This window comes from Hypomesus transpacificus, chromosome 7 (assembly GCF_021917145.1).
Source record: "Hypomesus transpacificus isolate Combined female chromosome 7, fHypTra1, whole genome shotgun sequence".
Lineage (NCBI taxonomy): Eukaryota > Metazoa > Chordata > Actinopteri > Osmeriformes > Osmeridae > Hypomesus > Hypomesus transpacificus.
The window spans coordinates 9,725,115-9,744,767 of NC_061066.1; the positions used below are offsets into that span (position 1 = coordinate 9,725,115).

A 19,653-nucleotide genomic window follows, 5' to 3' on the forward strand; every position below is an offset into this window, starting at 1 on the left:
TACTCTACTAATGTGTGCTACACAGTATGAATAATGTAATGATGATAATGGATTCATTTAGGGGGATTTGAACCTGTTACCTCTTGATCTGCAGGCAGAGGCTCCTCTGCTGAGCTAAACACATCCCATAACATCAGTAGAGTACAGTGGAGTGCACTAGAGTAGATCTCCTAGTTGGCAGTGTGTTAGGACTGGCTCAGATAACTGCTTCTGTGTTTGTTATGAGAGAGAAAGAGCTTGTATTTCCATGAAGAAGACAGATGCTCCACCAGCCAGCTAGTTGCCCGGGCGATGTTTACATGAAGGGACAGAGGTCTCAGACGATTGGTTCTTACAATAACTGTAACCGAAAGAGGGGCAGTTAAGGGGGGCTAAAGGCCACTGTTTATCTATTGCAGCGCTAGTGCTAACATAGGCCCTTGTTGGCAGCGCTATTGCTAATCTATGCCATTGTTTATGTATGGCAGTGCTAGTGCTAACATAGGCCCGTGTTGGCAACACTATTGCTAACATATGCCTTTGTTTATCTATGGCAGCGCTAGTGCTAACATGGTCCAGTGTTTGTCTATAGCAGTGCTAGTGCTAAGCTATGCAATGTTTATGATGGCAACACAAATGCTAACTTAGTCCACAGTTGGCAGTGCTAATGCTAACTTAGGACTCTCTACATCTATGGCAGCGCTAGTACTAACCTAGGCCATTGTTTATCTAGAGAGAGACCGAGAGTTGTGTGTGTGTGTGTGAGAGAGAGAGAGACGGAGACAGAGGAAGGGAGAAAGAGAGAGAAAGAGAGACGTCAGTGTGTATGTGTGTGTGAGAGACAGAAAAGAGAGAGGGGGGGAGGGGTCAGAGGGTCGAGGGTTCCCTGTGCTCTGAGGGAGTCAGGAGGAAGGAGACCAGCCAGATACTCTGACATTACCTCTTATGGTCATCCCCCTCTCTCTCTCTCTCTCTCTCTCTCTCTCTCTCTCTCTCTCTCTCTCTCTCCCTCTCTCCCTTCCTCCCCCTCCATCTCTACATCTTGCTCCCTCTCTCTCTTGTGACTCTTCAGTTGGAGCACATTAGATGGAAGAGGGATCTGTCCTGTGCGACTCAGTGACCAGAGATGTGAGAGATGTCCTCACAGCTGTGAGACTGTCCTCTGGTCCTCACCCAGACTGACTGTCCAGTCTCTGGTCCTCACCCAGACTGACTGTCCAGTCTCTGGTCCTCATTCAGACTGACTGTCCAGTCTCTGGTCCTCACCCAGACTGACCTTCCAGTCTCTGGTCCTCACCCAGACTGACCTTCCAGTCTCTGGTCCTCACCCAGACTGACTGTCCAGGCTCTGGTCCTCACTCAGACTGACTGTCCAGTCTCTGGTCCTCACCCAGACTGACCTTCCAGTTTCTGGTCCTCACCCAGACTGACTGTCCAGTCTCTGGTCCTCACTCAGACTGACCTTCCAGTCTCTGGTCCTCACTCAGACTGACTGTCCAGTCTCTGGTCCTCATTCAGACTGACTGTCCAGTCTCTGGTCCTCACTCAGACTGACCTTCCAGTCTCTGGTCCTCACCCAGACTGACTGTCCAGTCTCTGGTCCTCATTCAGACTGACTGTCCAGTCTCTGGTCCTCACCCAGACTGACTGTCCAGTCTCTGGTCCTCACCCAGACTGACCTTCCAGTCTCTGGTCCTCACCCAGACTGACCGTCCAGTCTCTGGTCCTCACTCAGACTGACTGTCCAGTTTCTGGTCCTCACCCAGACTGACCTTCCAGTCTCTGGTCCTCACCCAGACTGACTGTCCAGTCTCTGGTCCTCATTCAGACTGACTGTCCAGTCTCTGGTCCTCACCCAGACTGACTGTCCAGTCTCTGGTCCTCACCCAGACTGACCTTCCAGTCTCTGGTCCTGACCCAGGTTCTCTCTCCTGTCCGCAGGTTCAACCTGGACCCTGAGCGCACCTGTACAGACGACCGGCTGTGGGAGGCGCTGGAGATCGCCCAGCTGAAGAACATGGTGAAAGCCCTGCCTGGGGGCCTGGGTACGATGTGTGTGTGCGTGTGTGTGTGTGTGTGTGTGTGTGTGTGTGTGTGTGTGTGTGTGTGTGTGTGTGTGTGTGTGCGTGCGTGCGTGCGTGTGTCCGTGTGTGTGTGTGTGCGTGCGTGCGTGCGTGTGTGTGTGTGTGTGTGCGTGCGTGTGTGTGTGCGTGTGTGTACTGTGCAACATGTTGACTGTTAAGTTTGGATGCCAAACAGAATAATGATAAATGCTAATCTAAATGTGTGTGCGTAGACGCGGTGGTGACGGAGGGAGGGGAGAACTTCAGTGTGGGCCAGAGGCAGCTGTTCTGTCTGGCCAGGGCCTTCGTCAGGAAGAGCAGCATCCTCATCATGGACGAGGCCACCGCCTCCATCGACATGGCAACCGTGAGCTCACTTCCTGTCGCTAGCCTAGGCTGAGACGATGACATCATCAATCGTGGAACCAGCAGTTACTCGTCACCTGTTATTTCAAGTTCTGCTCTCTCTGCTCTCTCCCCCTCAGGAGAATATCCTGCAGAAGGTCGTCATGACGGCGTTCGCTGACCGGACAGTGGTCACCATCGCAGTAAGTCTTGGCATCACACGCTGTCTGGGTTTGCAGACCGGTGGGTGGAGAGACACTCTGTAGAGAGGAGTGTGGTCTCTCTCTCTCTCTGTAGAGAGGAGTGTGGTCTCCCTTCTCTCTCTCTCTGTCTTTACATCAGTCACTAGAGAGAGGACAGGGCAGCACAGTGGTTTAGCTTTCTGATTCTCCAGACTTCCTACGGTCCCCTTCCCTCACTCCAGTCTCTCTCCTGTCTCCAGTCTCTCCTCTCACTCCCGTCTTTCTGCCTCTCGCCTGTCCTCCCCTGTCTCTTTCTCTGTCTTCCCTTTTCTCTATTTCCTGAAGTCTACTGGAATTCTGCTCAGGACTCTTCTTGTTGCATTTAGTTTCTCTGAACCTTACTACCTCCTTGATTTCTGTGTTTCATTCTTTTTCCTCTCTTTCTCTCCAACCTGTTCTGGACCCTCTGTGCATCTGAATCCTGTCCTGTTGTATTCCTTTCCTCCCTCTCTCCCTCCCTCTCTTCTTCCCTGTCTCCTCTCTCCTCCCTCCCTGTCACCCCCTCTTCCTCCCGTCACCCCAGCACCTGGTGTCCTCCATTGTGGAGGCGGAGCAGGTTCTGGTGTTCTCCAATGGGATCTTAGTGGAGTGTGACTCTGCCAATCAGCTGCTAGCTCAGCAGGACAGCCTCTTCAGTGAGTTAGTGAGGACCAACAAGTAGTCCCGGCCCCGCCTCCCAGGTTGCCATGGCGACCATGCACCGGTTGGTACTGCCTGCATGCAGCTGTCTAGTGTGGTGGGGGGGGGGGTGGGGGGGGGGGTCCTGAACGCATGATGTAACAGGTGTTCCATTCTATCAGGCCAAGATCAGGTCTGATTGGTATCAGCCATGATGTGTGTGTCTGTGGTCCTTTCTTCCGTGGTAACCATGGTAACCATGGTGTGTGGTCCTTTCTTCCGTGGTAACCATGGTAACCATGGTGTGTGTAAACGTCTCTCCTGTGGTAACCATGCTGTGTGTGGTCCTTTCTTCCGTGGTAACCGTGGTGTGCTTGATCCTCCTTCCTGTGGTAACCGTGTGTATGTGTGTGGGTCCCCCAGCACCGGGTGCACACCATCCTGACAGCAGACCTGGTGATTGTGATGAAGCGAGGGAACATTCTGGAGTCCGGCCGGCCGGAGGAACTGCTGGAGCAGGAGGACGGCATGTTCGCCTCCTTCGTCCGCGCGGACATGTAGCCCCGCTCCCGCATGGAGGCCACGCCCACTGAATGGAGGCTCCTCCCCCTCGCATGGAGGCTCCGCCCAACACATCAATAAGACTGCTCATCCAGACGACGATCAGTCAGTTTATGGATCATCTGTCCGTCCAGAGATCCTGCTCACATGTCTTCAGCCTCCCAGCTGAGATCTGCTGTTAAAGCCTTTTGGACTGTGGGATTGATCAATAGACTGGTTGATTGGTTGATTGGTCGACATTTTGAGGTACTTTAAGGGCCGTGGTAGTTTTATATGCATAAGTATTTACTGTATTTGTTTTTAAATTACATCTAATCTAGTTATATATGCAAACATATTCTTCTATATCTAACCTGAGATCTGAGCTGTTGAAGTGTGCAGCAGTGTGTGGTTCTGTGTTCTACTGGGTCCTGTAAGCTTCTGCTGGGTCCTGTATGGTTCTGCTGGGTTCTGTAAGGTTCTGCTGGGTTCTGTAAGGTTTTGTAAGGTTCTGTTGTCAACACCAGGACTGAGACAGCCAATCACACAGTCCTTACAGACCCTCAATGATGACTTCACCCAATGGGTGATCAGCATTGTTATTGATTAGGGAAGACTCCACCCTCCTCCCCCTCAGCCAGCCAAGCCCCTCAGCCATAGGTCAGAACCTGTCACTAAGATCTGATTCTCTGGGCTATACTCTGGTCTGTGTGTGTGCAGGACTGGTGTGGCTCTACGTATCGATGCTGTTTCATATATCCACTTTGTACTGCCTGGATGTCAAGTGCTGTACTGCAAGGCAGAATCTTTCTTTTTGGCTGTAATTCTACTGTGCCGTATTGATTTTGTATTTTTTCGTGAAACTGATGTCTCATTGTTTGAGTGATGGTCTCTCTCTCTCTCTCTCTCTCTCTCTCTCTCTGGTCCTTCATCTCCTAACCACTCGTGGTGAACACACAGCTGGGGGTTAACACAGGCCATATATTACGAGTCACACTCTTACACCCCAGGGCCAGTGTCACTGTCCTGCTGAAACCAATCTGCACTGTCCTGCCAAACCAGTGTTACCCTTAACACCTCTGCTATGCCCACGTCCTCCCCCCTAAGAGAGACAGAGGTGAAGGGGGGGGGGGTTGGTCAAGGTTAAGGCAGAACAAGGAAACAGTTAGTCTGATCCCAGATCAGATCGTGAGTTAACCCTTTAGTTGTGTGGATGAAGCCTTTAAACCTGACTACTGCTGTTCACGGTGTCTGGCTTGAATCCCTGCTATAGTGACTGTTATTTCAATCACAATATTACACACTCTCTACAAACCCTCACCCTTTAATTATGCAAACTGTCACTTTCATTTTTACTTAATTTCACTCTCACTGTTTGTGCTACTTTTTTCCTTCTGAGAATGCACATTTTGTTTAATGATTACAGTTATCATAGATAAGTGTCTGTCTTAAGTGTATACTTGATATCATAACTATCCTTGATATTTTCAATCAACTGTCAACTCGAATATCAAAACATTATAGCGTGCCTACTTTTTATACACTTGAAATGTTAATAAAAAAGGCTTTGAGTGAAAAGCGTCTCTCTCGTTGACTGCATCCCATAATCATCTGAAGGAGCCCCGGTCTTTATGGAACTTTTAATTGCTTAATAGCGACATCTTCTGGTTATACCGTATAATGGCCGCAATACAGTTTATAACTAGATAGTAACAAGGCAAACTGTTTGTAACCGATACTAAGACCCTAAATTTACTTATTGGAACTCTGTCAGTTCAGTAGAGTACATCGGTGTTATTTTATACGTATTTTTCCACATTTTCATTTGTGAATAGATGCTGGGTAGAGTGACCCAATTATAAAACACATGATCATCGGATGTTGTTAATATTTCACATACAATAGCCAACAAACTAACGCAAAAACAAAAATACGTTAAAAGGAATAAATGCAGGACTTTCAAGTTCGTTGAACCGAGGAGCGGCACCCGCCCAGGACAGCTCGCCTACGTCAACAGAAGTTGGGATGCGCCCTGCTCGAGCAGAAACATTCCCTGTCCGGTTTTCCCTCAGAACAATTTATTGGAAGTGACATTTGAGGAGTTCGAAGACACACGCAGACGTTCGTAGAAAACGTTCAAACAGCAAATATCTTCCAGGTGAGACGTCAAACATTTGAAGGTCTTCCTTAAAAAGTCATGGTCCAGCGAAGGTGACAGAATTACGCACAACGCAGAGACTTGGGACAACTTTCAACTTCCATCGCAAATGCGCTGAGATGTACAGAGGATGTTGGCAAGAAAGAGTATAATCCCGGAGGAGTTTGGCGTTCCGGGCCTCGCATCGCGGATTCACCGCAAACCCGTGTTCAGAGACCGGGTCAACAAAGCCCGCTTCATCGCCAAGAGCGGCTCCTGCAACTTGGCGCACAAGAACATCCGCGAGCAAGGTCGCTTTCTGCAAGACGTGTTCACCACTCTCGTGGACCTGAAATGGCGCTTCACACTTGTGATCTTCACCATGACGTTCCTGTGCAGCTGGCTTCTGTTCGCCATGGTCTGGTGGCTCGTGGCCTTCGCGCACGGAGACCTGGACAGCAAAGCCAGCGTGGAACAGTGCGTCACAAACGTGAAGTAAGTGACGATGAACTAACTAACAAAGGAAACGGATCGTTACTGTTGATGATTGTTAACCTCCAAGTACTTTATTCCAGGTGAAAAGTTAACGTAAATTTACACACTGTCTGAGAGTACATCCTTGGTTGAATCAGCCTTGTGCTCTAGACAGAAGTTGCCATTGTAGCTATGCTGCAGTTTATACTGGTCCATGATTATGACAGTAATGTAGATGTAGATATGCTGCAGTGTACTGGTCCATGATTAGGACAGTAATGTAGATGTGATATTAGACTGTTGTCTGACCAGAGGGCAAGCAGAGAGGCGATGATGTGGAGACCATTACTGTTTTATCTGACCTAGGCTCTCCCTCTCCTCTCCTCCTCCTCCTCCTCTCCTCCTCTCCCTCCTCTCCTCCTCTCCCTCCTCTCCTCCTCCCTCTCCCCTCTTCTTTCTTTCCTCCCCCATCCCACTTTCTCTCCGCAATCAATTGATTCCATCTTTCTCTCCCACCCCTTGTAAACGACTTCAACATGAACTTCCCCCGTCTATCCTCAATCCCTCCTCCACCCCGACCCTCACCCCAATCTTCCCCCCTAAACTACACCCCCATAAACCTCGGGAACCACTCCCATCCTGTCTTCCCTGCTCCAACCCCCCTCTATCCCCCCACCACCCCCCTCCTCTATCCCCCCACCACCCCCCTCCTCTATCCCCCCCCCACCCCCCTCCTCTATCCCCCCCCCACCCCCCTCCTCTATCCCCCCCCCACCCCCCTCCTCTATCCCCCCACCACCCCCCTCCTCTATCCCCCCCCCACCCCCCTCCTCTATCCCCCCCCCACCCCCCTCCTCTATCCCCCCACCACCCCCCTCCTCTATCCCCCCACCACCCCCCTCCTCTATCCCCCTAGGTCCTTCACCTCCGCCTTCCTCTTCTCCATCGAGGTCCAGGTCACCATCGGCTTCGGCGGCCGCATGATCACGGAGCACTGCCCGGACGCCATCGCCGTGCTCATCCTGCAGAACATCGCCGGCCTCATCATCAACGCCATCATGCTGGGCTGCATCTTCATGAAGACCGCCCAGTCCCACCGCCGTGCAGAGACGCTCATCTTCAGCCGCCATGCCGTCATCGCCGTGAGGAACAACCGTCTGTGCTTCATGATCCGCATTGGGGACCTGAGGAAGAGCATGATCATTGGGGCGGCGGTGCGGCTGCAGGTGGTGAGGAAGACCACCACGCCGGAGGGGGAGATCATCCCCATCCACCAGATCGACGTGCAGACGGAGGGAGACGTGGCCTGCAACAGTGTCTTCCTGCTAGCACCGCTCATCATCTGTCACGTGATCGACAAGAACAGGTGAGGGGAGAGGGGTACTGAGGACAGACACAGGATGTGTACAGAGACAGGTGAGGGGAGAGGGGTACTGAGGACAGACACAGGATGTGTACAGAGACAGGTGAGGGGAGAGGGGTACTGAGGACAGACACAGGATGTGTACAAAGACAGGTGAGGGGAGAGGGGTACTGAGGACAGACACAGGATGTGTACAAAGACAGGTGAGGGGAGAGGGGTACTGAGGACAGACACAGGATGTGTACAAAGACAGGTGAGGGGAGAGGGGTACTGAGGACAGACACAGGATGTGTACAGAGACAGGTGAGGGGAGAGGGGTACTGAGGACAGACACAGGATGTGTACAGAGACAGGTGAGGGGAGAGGGGTACTGAGGACAGACACAGGATGTGTACAAAGACAGGTGAGGGGAGAGGGGTACTGAGGACAGACACAGGATGAGAGGAGAGGTACATGCACAGACACAGGTGAGAGAGAAGAGAGGGAGAGGAGAGAGATGAAGATGTACATTTACACACAGGCATTATCCAGTGATCAATTCATCTCCTTTCCCCTCCCTCCCTCCCCTCCCACCCCAGTCCCCTGTACGACCTGTCGGCCATGGAGCTGCAGTGCAGTGACCTGGAGGTGATTGTGATCCTGGAGGGCGTGGTGGAGACCACAGGCATCACCACGCAGGCACGCACCTCCTATGTCACCGAGGAGATCCAGTGGGGCCACCGCTTCGTTCCCATAGTGACGGAGGAGGAGGGCGTATACTCAGTGGACTACTCCAAGTTCGGGAACACGGTGAAGGTGGCGACGCCGCGCTGCAGCGCCCGCGAGCTGGACGACAAGCCCTCCATCCTCATCCAGACGCTGCAGAAGAGTGAGCTGTCGCACCAGAACTCGCTACGCAAACGCAACTCCATGAGGCGCAACAACTCCATCAGGAAGGGCGGGGCCTCGGCCGCAGGGGGTGGGGCCATGAGGAGGAATAACTCCGCCCTCGCCGTACCCAAGGTGCAGTTTGAGGGCATGCAGAGTGTGGCGGTCACATGACACAAGCATAGGCTTCTCTTACCGTTTGGGTGCTGGGGAGTTCCCAGCATGCACCTCTGTGGCCTGGCGGATGCAGGTTGTGTTTTCACCACTCCTGGTCTAGTAGTTTAGTACCTTAATATGTAACCACACAACCTGTGAAACACTAATCACAATTTATGTTGACTGTATGTTGTGCTTTTCACTCTTTCTCGTCTGAACACTGCTGTACTGGAGTCTGAGAAGGTGGTATTGTAGCTGGAGATCGATGGTACTGTAGGTAGCGATGCAACGTCAGTTTGGCGTTTCCTTGCATTGCTTTGAAGCGTCTGAATTCTATACACATCAAACTCAAAACACACGTTTGATTTCATTCTGTTTAATGTCTCAGTGACCAAAAAATATGTTGCATTCCAACATGAAAATAAATAGTTTCAAGTGCCTCATACTGATTTTTCTACCCGCTATTATTCCTTGTTTAATACTTTCTTTTTTATTAGAGCTAGGCTTTTGAGTTTTGTAATTTTTTCTTAAACTGTAAGCTTACAAAAATAAATTAAACTTATTGAACAATTGTTCCGTGCTTGGTCGTGACTAATTTCACGTTCCAGTTGAACCGCTCTACCTCTCTCAGCTACTAGACGAGGCTACAGGCTAACTGCTAACAGACTCCACCTCACCTGCGGTAGGATATCTTCTCTTCTTGTTTGACCAAATCAGGCTTTTGTTAAACTGCTTCAAACGTGCGTGAATGTGAAATAGTACGTTAGCCAAATGTATGAGTCAAATAAATTATAGTCGACTACAAGAAATGAACCAGTACGTCTTAATGTAGGCTACGTGCCGAATATTTAATGTTGAGACGGGGTTTCATGTTGGCTTGATAGCCAGATGAAGATATGTGGCCCGTGCGTTTAGTACAAGCGGGGTCGACTTAGCTACATTACTGCAGAACATTGCACAAAATAAGGAAATATTTGGAGTCAAGTGAACAAGAGTCGGTTTTGTAAATTGAAGTTGAGATACTATGTTGGCAGAATATCGGTGTAGTTGGTACTCGCTGTACTGCTGGACAGATCTACGAGGCTCTGACCCGCCGATAAACTAGCTACATGCGGTTAGTCCGTTCAAAGCAGGTTTTGGTAGCTAGTGACATTAATATTAGTACTTAGAAATGTATTTATTTAGTTGAATGGTTCTGTGTTGGCTTTGAAACGATTATTACATTGTCAGTTGTGTCAACTAGTATTTGTTTCGTCAAACATCCTTCTGAAGTTTATTAAAATCATCAAGAAAAACGGTCAATGTCGCCATCTAGTGGCAGACATGAAGAGCGTGTGATTTGAACTCTTCTGTCGATTTATAAAGTGTAGGACTAGAAGTGTGGAGGCACTCTGCTAGGCTACTTGTCGGGGAGGAAAAGTATTGAATGTGGGTTATATCCTGATTTAACTGCGAACACTAATATTCGTACAATCACAAACGCAATTGTGTGTATTACAAAAGTGCAATCTTGATTAAAACAAATATGTACACTATATATATTATTATTATTATTATATATTTCATAGTTTTGGATTTTCCCTCCCTGGTGAGGAGGGCTACAGTTACAACCAGCCACACCAGGACAACCAAGACTTGAATTGCAGTGAGGAACGTCCACCCAGGACCACGTCTAGCTAGTCACAGTAGGATACATAAACGCGGGTCGCTGGCACTGGAACCCACACTGGTCACCGGCTCAAATTGAAGTTCAAGTTTTGGACGCCAAATGGCAAGAAGAATCCCACAGTCCTCCAATCCCGGCCCTGACTTTCTCCAGGAGCCAGACATCCCCTCCTACCACACTCCCCGACCATCTGTGTTCATCGCCGGCAGCCCCAGATAACTGCGAGACTCGGCGTCGTTGCAGTTTGTAGCAGACGGAGAAAACAAATTAAATGAAGCATGGGGACTTCAGGCGCTTGGGGTACTAAGGCTGTGCGTACGCGTTTAGCTCATATCTGCAATAACTCATGTTCGTGCTGCCCATATTATTTGTGAGATATTAATGTATTTCTAAAAAGTGCAGCACAATATGTAGGCTATTCTATATACTGCAGTTTAACTAGCGGACATTCATTGTTGAACACTTTTCATTGTTCCGCGTTTCCATATGAACTAATCTCCTATCCGCGGGGATGTAAACCCTGGAGATGATCTCCGTAGATTCGTCCATCCTTCCACATGTAGATCAGTGCGGCCAACGTTGCTCTATGGAGGGCATGGTCACATCCCAGCATGCATTGCAAAACCGATAACGTAGATAATATTTGACTAAAGTTGAATTAAAACACACTGTTGTGTATCATATAAGTAAACAAACATTATAACTGTTGACAGATACACTTATGGCAACTCAGGTCAATAACTGAACAGTTTTACGTTTTAAACCGTCTCTTCGTTCAGTACGTCTCTTAGTTTGGTCCTCTGGGTTTCAACATGTTAAATCAGCTTTGCGCAGTGGCAGTATCGTAGCCTATGAGGTTTATCCGAGGCGCGATTATTGCTAGTTGAAAACTTTACCCAATACCCCGCCGTGACGACTTGAAATATAGTCGGCATTGGCAATTTTTGACGGTTTCTAAGGAGACTGATCTTACTGTTCAAAATAGACACACTGGGAGACTAAAATAGTCGGAAAGATTGTGTCGAAGCGTTATACTTTAATGTTTGAAACTGGTATTCAAATTTACTTAAAATGGAAGGATAGGATAATGCAAATTTTACTGGTGATTGTTTGTCGCATGGTATCGTGTCATATATCTTCTATTATTACTAAACGGCACTTACACTTTTTGTCTGTATTGCTTAGTAACTTTAGTATTAGCATACCTAATTATAAATTAGTTGCACGTTTGTTGCCCTATGTTGCTTGTTTGTGTGACTTGTATATCTATCTATTCTTCTATTCTTATTCCGCTCGGTAGGAAGTTACTCGCACTCAGTAAAACATTGAGCTCACTAACCAATCGAAGAAGCGATGGCCATTTTTTACCGTAAGTAGGCTACTTTATGTAGGCTAGTTCACGTTTGTGCCTCTTATTACACAACATTTAGATGCTTATGCTGATGCTGATGCTTATCAATTACGATAAGCTAATCTTAAACTTTATCCTTACATCATTCGATTTATTGATAAAATATAACCCTAAAAATGGTGTTCATCTACGCATTGTTTCCAGCCGTTACGGTAAACTTTTAACACCCAGTCTGACATCCGACACCTCGTCAGCGGGCTGCCTTGCTGTCTTGCTAACGTAATATATCACGACGTAGACTACGTGTAAAAAAAAGAAGAAGCTGTGTTTAGTAGTGTGCAGAAACTAGCAGAATCTACTTTCCATCTATTTAGCCAATTATTCGAGACTAGTAGGCCTACCTCTACATTCCTTCAATACTCCAAGTGCTACAAACCAGCGTCCCTTGGCCATCACTGATTTGTGAGTAAGAATGACCGAAAGAAAACGCAATGTATCTGACGTGGAGGACGAGCGAGACGGTGAAGTGTCCGGGTCAAAGAAATTAAAGGATGGGACCGGTAAAAAGAGACACATTGCGGCGTTGGTCTTGGCAAGAGGAGGTAGTAAAGGAATTCCCCTGAAGAATATCAAAATGCTGGCCGGGGTCCCGCTAGTCGGCTGGGTGCTGAGAGCTGCGGTGGACTCCAACATGTTTGACAGGTTAGCATTGCAGACAGGTTAGCATTGCCGACAGGTTAGCATTGCATACAGGTTAGCATTGCAGACGTGTTTACATATTTAATATGACAACCCAGTTCCTCCAGCATAATGTTTATGATGATATGACTGCATAACATGCTGATGATTACTCAATATTATTATTGATTGTGTAGCTGTCTGTTTTGTTGTTTCGTCTTGGCAGCAATGTGATCATGAAACGACATGAATGCAGACAGGAGGGACCCTTGTATCAAGCTAGCTAACTAGTCAGCAGCTTTATCTACGATAGCTGTGTGTAATACATCTTACAGGCTAGCCTAGCGTTAGCCTAGCGTTAGCCTAGCGTTAGCCTAGCGTTAGCCTAGCGTTAGCCTAGCGTTAGCCTAGCGTTAGCCTAGCGTTAGCCTAGCGTTAGCCTAGCTGTGATTGAAGGCAGGAAGACCGGCTACGTGGAACACGTGTCGTCCTTGTCATGTTGTTGTGAGCATGATGTGACCAATTGTTGTACAATTCAATTGTTAAAAATTATCTTCCTATAAGGGAATGTTATATATTGGCCAGCAGATGGTGCCCCTTTCTCCTTGGCCTTTTGGGCTTGCTGTATATATGTTTGCAGTATCAGTCAGACCCCCCCCCCCCCCCCCCCCCCCCCCCCCCCCCCCCCCCTTCTCCCAAAGGTATAATAAACCTGCACACTTTTCCTAATATATTAAATATTGCTCTAATTAATAGTCAACCCCCCTTCTCCTCTCCCTCCTCGTCCTGCCCCCTGCAGTGTGTGGGTGTCGACGGACCATGATGAGATAGAGAAGGTGGCGCGGGCGTGGGGGGCGCAGGTGCACCGCCGGAGCCCCGAGGTGTCCCAGGACTCCTCTAGCTCCCTGGACACCATCCAGCAGTTCAGCCGCCTCAACCCCGGTAACCTGATCCTGACCCCGGTACTGTCACCCTGACCCCGGTACTGTCACCCTGACCCTGGTTATATTACCCTGGTACCCTGGTACTGTCACCCTGACCCTGGTTATATAACCCTGGTACCCTGGTACTGTTACCCTGACCCTGGTTATATAACCCTGGTACTGTCACCCTGACCCTGGTAATGCTTCTATCTACATCATGTATTCATGCTGCAGGCCCTTAGATCCAAAGTGACTTGCTAGGCAGGCAGGATGGCAGGATTCTAGATCCAAAGTGACTTGCTAGGCTGGCAGGATTCTAGATCCAAAGTGACTTGCTAGGCTGGCAGGATTCTAGATCCAAAGTGACTTGCTAGGCAGGCAGGATGGCAGGATTCTAGATCCAAAGTGACTTGCTAGGCAGGCAGGATGGCAGGATTCTAGATTCTAACAGTCACACCCTCTTCTCCATCCAGAGCCTCGCCCAGCTAGACACATACCCTACCAGGATGCAAACTGTCTACAACACACACTATGCACACACAACAAAACACGGGAACAGGTTAGAAGATATTGTACAAAATGTTGTACCCCGGGGGATAATAAAGATTGCCTAACCTTACCTACTGCTGATTACTGAGCAAGCAGACCATCTGTGTGTGTGTGTGTGGGACACGCCAACGTTTCCCTGTGCGTGTGCTCGCGTGTTTACCTGTGTTCTCTCTCCTCCCACAGAGGTGGATGTGATCTGCAACATCCAGGCCACGTCGCCCTGCCTGCACCCCTCCCACCTGCAGGAGGCGCTGCAGCTCATCACGCTGCAGGGCTTCCAGTCTGTGTTCTCTGTGGTGCGGAGATACCACCTCAGATGGCAGGAGGGGAAGAAGGGAGGTGTGTTCAGGCTCACAGATCTGATCCTCCTGCTGGTCTCATCAGTCTGGAGCATGCTGTACTTACCTTATGGACTGACATGCAACTTTGTATTCCTTTAGCAGATGCTTTCATTGAAAGATATACAGAAACCTTGTGAGGACTTGTGAATCTGGAGGGGAGTGGGGAGGGGGGTGGGGTGGGATGGAGCTGAGTAAATGCCAGTATTTACATGTAGAAGACATGCTGCTTGTCCCATCATGCAATGCAATACAGATTTACTTACTTTCTTACATACATTTGAAAGCTTAACAAAACTCACAACTGCTAAATAACTGAATGCACACATTGTAACTAATATCTTCTAACCTGGCTCTGTCTTAGAGCTGTAATGGATGAGTTTGGATTTAAACCGTTTCTGGGTCTGGGGTTTAGTCTGATGTGGTCACGTGGCTGGCAGCCGTTCCTGTTATCTTTGCGCAGTGGCAGTATCGTAGCCTATGAGGTTTATCCGAGGCGTGATTATTGCTAGTTGAAAACTTTACCCAATACCCCGCCGTGACGACTTGAAATATAGTCGGCATTGGCAATTTTTGGAGGTCTCTATGGAGACCAATCTCTCTGTTGAAATCAATGATTGGAAATAGTTGTTCTGCTGTCATTTCTGCTATCTGCTGTTGAGAGTAGTTCCATGTTTTGAAGGTCAGGTTAGTTTGGTCATAGTTATATTGCATACAATTAGAGTTACAATGTACTGACCCTTCCCCTCCGCCCCCTCCCCTCCTCCCCAGCGGGCGTGTCCACCCGGCCCCTGAACCTGGACCCGGCCTGCAGGCCACGCAGGCAGGACTGGGACGGGGAGCTGTGTGAGAACGGCTCCTTCTACTTCGCCACCAGAGAACTCATCCAACAGGGGCTGTTACAGGTAGCTAAGCAACCTCCAGGGGCTGTTAGAGGTAGCTAGGCAACCTCCAGGGGATGTTACAGGTAGTTAGGCAACCAGTAGGACTGTTACAGGTAGCTAAGCAACCAGAGACCTCGCACAGCAAGGTTTTAGGGTAGTAAGAGCACCATGTTTCACTTTCCTTCCCTGTCTCCTCCCCCTCCTCTCCTCCCCACCTGCTCTCCTCCCCCCTTCCTTTCCTCCCCCTTCTCTCAGGGGGGTAAGATGGCCTACTATGAGATGCTACCAGAGTTTAGTGTGGACATCGATGTGGACATCGACTGGCCCGTGGCAGAGCAGAGGGTACTCCGGTGAGGAAAAGAAACAGGAAGTGACATCATCTATCCCCGACTATCACATTCTAAGCACTTACTCGTCATATTTCCTCACCTGGTTGTGTGTGTAATGTGCGTGTGTCTGTGTGTGAAATGTGTGTGTGTGTTCAGGTTTGGCTACTTCGGCCGGGCCCAGCCCGAGGTGGTGCGGCTGCTGCTGTGTGTGGTGTGTGGGGGTCTGACAGACGGCCAGGTGCTGCTGTCTGCCTCGGGGGAGGAGATGCTCTCCTTCAGCACCAGAGACACCAGGGGGATACGCATGCTGCAGGAGGAGGGAGTGGAGGTAACACACAGGGGGTGGGGCTGAGGAAATGCCAGTATTTACATGTCAAAGACATGCTGCTTGTCCCATCATGCATTGCAAGACAGATTCACTTTCGTACATACATTTTAAAGCTTAACAAAACTCACAACTGCTAAATAACTGAATGCACACATTGTAACTAATATCTTCTAACCTGGCTCTGTCTTAGAGCTGTAATGGATGAGTTTGGATTTAAACCGTTTCTGGGTCTGGGGTTTAGTCTGATGTGGTCACGTGGCTGGCAGCCGTTCCTGTTATCTTTGCGCAGTGGCAGTATCGTAGCCTATGAGGTTTATCCGAGGCGTGATTATTGCTAGTTGAAAACTTTACCCAATACCCCGCCGTGACGACTTGAAATATAGTCGGCATTGGCAATTTTTGGAGGTCTCTATGGAGACCAATCTCTCTGTTGAAATCAATGATTGGTAATTGACCTCCTCTATCATCCCCCTTTCTCCTCTAGTGGTAGTAAGCTGCTGTTCCCCCTCCGTCCTGCAGGTGGTGCTATTGAGCTCCGTGGAGGAGCCTCTGTCCAGCGCTCTGTGTGAGCGTCTGACCCAGAGGACAGGCTGTCCAGTAAGGCAACTGGGCGCAGACGTGCAGGCTGACGTCAGGGCCATGATGGCCAAGAGGAGCCTGGGCTGGAACGAGGTGGCTTACCTGGGTGAGCATTCAAGATGAACATCTTAACATGCAGGGCTGCACTGCACTGACCTCACATGGAGCCCTGCACAGCCCCGCACAGCCCTGACCTCACATGCAGCCCTGCACCGCACTGACTTCACATGCAGCCCTGCACTGACCTCACATGCAGCCCTGCACTGCACTGACTTCACATGCAGCCCTGCACAGCACTGACCTCACATGCAGCCCTGCATAGCACTGACCTCACATGCAGCACTGCACTGACCTCACATGCAGCCCTGCACTGCACTGACCTCACATGGAGCCCTGCACTTACCTCACATGCAGCACTGCACTGACCTCACATGCAGCCCTGCACTGCACTGACCTCACATCCAGCACTGACCTCACATGCAGCCCTGCACTGCACTGACCTCACATGCAGCCCTAAACTGACCTCACATGCAGCCCTGCACTGCACTGACCTCACATGCAGCCCTAAACTGACCTCACATGCAGCGCTGCACTGCACTGACATCACATACAGCCCTGCACTGACCTCACATGCAGCCCTGCAAAGCCCTGACTTCACATGCAGCCCTGCACTGCACTGACCTCACATGCAGTCCTGCACAGCACTGACCTCACATGCAGCCCTGCACTGCACTGAATTCACATGCAGCCCTGCACAGCACTGACCTCACATGTAGCCCTGCACAGCACTGACCTCACATGCAGCCCTGCACTGCACTGACCTCACATGCAGCACTGACCTCAGATGCAGCACTGCACAGCACTGATCTCACATGCAGCAATGCACAGCACTGACCTCAAATGCAGCACTGATCTCACATGCAGCCCTGCACAGCACTGATCTCACATGCAGCACTGCATAGCACTGATCTCACATGCAGCACTGCACAGCACTGACCTCACATGTAGCCCTGCACAGCACTGACCTCACATGCAGCACTGCACAGCACTGACCTCACATGCAGCACTGACCTCAGATGCAGCACTGCACAGCACTGATCTCACATGCAGCAATGCACAGCACTGACCTCACATGCAGCACTGATCTCACATGCAGCCCTGCACAGCACTGATCTCACATGCAGCACTGCACAGCACTGATCTCACATGCAGCACTGCACAGCACTGATCTCACATGCAGCCCTGCACAGCACTGATCTCACATGCAGCACTGCACAGCACTGACCTCACATGTAGCCCTGCACAGCACTGACCTCACATGCAGCCCTGCACTGCACTGACCTCACATGCAGCACTGACCTCAGATGCAGCACTGCACAGCACTGATCTCACATGCAGCAATGCACAGCACTGACCTCACATGCAGCACTGATCTCACATGCAGCCCTGCACAGCACTGATCTCACATGCAGCACTGCATAGCACTGATCTCACATGCAGCACTGCACAGCACTGACCTCACATGTAGCCCTGCACAGCACTGACCTCACATGCAGCACTGCACAGCACTGACCTCACATGCAGCACTGACCTCAGATGCAGCACTGCACAGCACTGATCTCACATGCAGCAATGCACAGCACTGACCTCACATGCAGCACTGATCTCACATGCAGCCCTGCACAGCACTGATCTCACATGCAGCACTGCACAGCACTGATCTCACATGCAGCACTGCACAGCACTGATCTCACATGCAGCCCTGCACAGCACTGATCTCACATGCAGCACTGCACAGCACTGATCTCACATGCAGCACTGCACAGCACTGACCTCACATGCAGCACGGACCTCACATGCAGTGAGGAGTTGTGGTTAAATCTTATGTTTCAATTTTTTAGGGTTTTAGAGATTAGTCCTTCTGTGATCTGAGTCAAACTGTCTGAATCAAACCACTTAGAATCAAAGTTTGAATCTCACTATTTTCTCTCTCCTGTCCCCAGGTAATGATGAGCAGGATGTGACTTGCCTGACCCTGGCTGGTCTGAGTGCAGTACCTCTCCACGCCCCCACAGGGGCGCTGAACGCTGCCAAGTACTCGTGCCACAGTGGGGGGGGCCGGGGGGCCCTGAGGGAGTTTGCAGAACACATCCTGCTGCTGAAGAAGAAAGCCAGGGCCCAGCTGGAGCAGGACCGCATCAACAGACATGCCTTCTGACCTGGAGCACATCCACATACACCTTCTTACCAGGTGCACATCCACACACACCTTCTGATCCGGAGCACATCCACACACACCTTCTGACCAGGAGCACATCCACACACACCTTCTGATCCGGAGCACATCCACACACACCTTCTGACCAGGAGCACATCCACACACACCTTCTGACCAGGAGCACATCCACACACACCTTCTGACCAGGAGCACATCCACACACACCTTCTGACCAGGAGCACATCCAGGAGCACATCCACACACACCTTCTGAGCAGGTGCACATCCACACACACCTTCTGAGCAGGTGCACATCCACAAACACCTTCTGACCCAGGTGCACATCCACACCACATCCACACACACCTTCTGAGCAGGAGCACATCCACACACACCTTCTGACCCGGAACCACATCGACTGGATGGAAGAGTTTCATTCTGGCACAGTTAAAATCTTCACTGGCAGATCTCTGCATTAACTCATATTCAGAGAGTTGAGCCAAAAAGATAGACACAAATAATATAACGTATACTTTCAAAGAGGCATCATGCATAGAGGGAGTTAGTTGTACTTTGCTACTTAATAGGAAAAACACATTGACTGAGATGTAATTCTGATTGTTCATCTTTAAGTATTTGTGATCTGTAGTAGTATATGATCTGATGGAATGTGAATGAGATCTGAATGAGAAAAATAAAATAAAGGTTTTGTATGAGACATAAATTCTATAGTTTGATCAAGGTTGTAATGCTGGCGTGGTCCTATGTCCAGCTGAGGCTCACATGGTCAGTAATGTAATCAAAGGTTTTTGGGATTAACCTGACTGTAGCTGCATGTACTGCCACCAGAGGGCAGTGCTCCTTTATAACAGAAGGAGCCAGTCTGGTCCGGAACTAAATACCTTGACTTGTTGTTGTCTTACCGGCAACTGCCTGTCATATTGCCTTTGTTTATACTAACCCGAACCATCCACTGTGAGAAAGATAATAAACTAGGCATGCCTTTACTTGGTGGTTAGTTTTACTG

At 49.6% G+C, this 19,653-nt stretch overlaps 3 protein-coding genes and 3 non-coding genes across 6 annotated transcripts in view; all 6 read left to right on the forward strand.

Annotated features, from left to right (window-relative positions):
- Positions 1-5,347, forward strand: part of LOC124469800 (ATP-binding cassette sub-family C member 9-like) — a 25,995-nt gene extending 20,648 nt beyond the window's left edge. Inside the window, 4 exon segments of the mRNA XM_047023295.1 lie at positions 1,921-2,024; positions 2,276-2,409; positions 2,528-2,590; positions 3,671-5,347. Coding sequence (XP_046879251.1) covers positions 1,921-2,024; positions 2,276-2,409; positions 2,528-2,590; positions 3,671-3,808 — 439 coding nt within the window. The 3' untranslated portion in view covers positions 3,809-5,347.
- A 174-nt stretch (positions 5,348-5,521) lies between these two features.
- kcnj8 (potassium inwardly rectifying channel subfamily J member 8) lies at positions 5,522-11,870 on the forward strand. Its single transcript, XM_047022596.1, has 3 exons — positions 5,522-6,419; positions 7,315-7,764; positions 8,340-11,870. Exons 1-3 carry the CDS (start codon positions 6,076-6,078, stop codon positions 8,800-8,802), a joined length of 1,257 nt encoding a protein of 418 aa, XP_046878552.1. The 5' UTR covers positions 5,522-6,075; the 3' UTR covers positions 8,803-11,870.
- On the forward strand, positions 11,273-11,413 carry LOC124469822. The gene has a single exon (XR_006956336.1). It is a non-coding gene; the product is annotated as a U4 spliceosomal RNA (small nuclear RNA).
- A 223-nt stretch (positions 11,871-12,093) lies between the features above and the next one.
- On the forward strand, positions 12,094-18,737 carry cmasa (cytidine monophosphate N-acetylneuraminic acid synthetase a). The gene is made up of 8 exons (XM_047022594.1): positions 12,094-12,503; positions 13,279-13,421; positions 14,135-14,290; positions 15,061-15,194; positions 15,429-15,523; positions 15,659-15,830; positions 16,350-16,515; positions 18,413-18,737. Exons 1-8 carry the CDS (start codon positions 12,274-12,276, stop codon positions 18,625-18,627), a joined length of 1,311 nt encoding a protein of 436 aa, XP_046878550.1. The 5' UTR covers positions 12,094-12,273; the 3' UTR covers positions 18,628-18,737.
- Positions 14,741-14,881, forward strand: LOC124469835. Its single transcript, XR_006956349.1, has one exon. It is a non-coding gene; the product is annotated as a U4 spliceosomal RNA (small nuclear RNA).
- On the forward strand, positions 16,108-16,248 carry LOC124469837. The gene has a single exon (XR_006956350.1). It is a non-coding gene; the product is annotated as a U4 spliceosomal RNA (small nuclear RNA).
- Positions 18,738-19,653: the final 916 nt, after the last annotated feature.

Bases quoted from the DNA above. Each gene is read 5' to 3' on its own strand.
- kcnj8 (XM_047022596.1), top strand. From the start codon at position 6,076: ATGTTGGCAAGAAAGAGTATAATCCCGGAGGAGTTTGGCGTTCCGGGC. The intron at 6,420-7,314 runs GTAAGTGACGAT...CTATCCCCCTAG, and splicing joins CAGTGCGTCACAAACGTGAA to GTCCTTCACCTCCGCCTTCC. The intron at 7,765-8,339 runs GTGAGGGGAGAG...CTCCCACCCCAG, and splicing joins CACGTGATCGACAAGAACAG to TCCCCTGTACGACCTGTCGG.
- cmasa (XM_047022594.1), top strand. From the start codon at position 12,274: ATGACCGAAAGAAAACGCAATGTATCTGACGTGGAGGACGAGCGAGAC. The intron at 15,195-15,428 runs GTAGCTAAGCAA...CCCTTCTCTCAG, and splicing joins TCCAACAGGGGCTGTTACAG to GGGGGTAAGATGGCCTACTA. The intron at 15,831-16,349 runs GTAACACACAGG...TCCGTCCTGCAG, and splicing joins TGCAGGAGGAGGGAGTGGAG to GTGGTGCTATTGAGCTCCGT.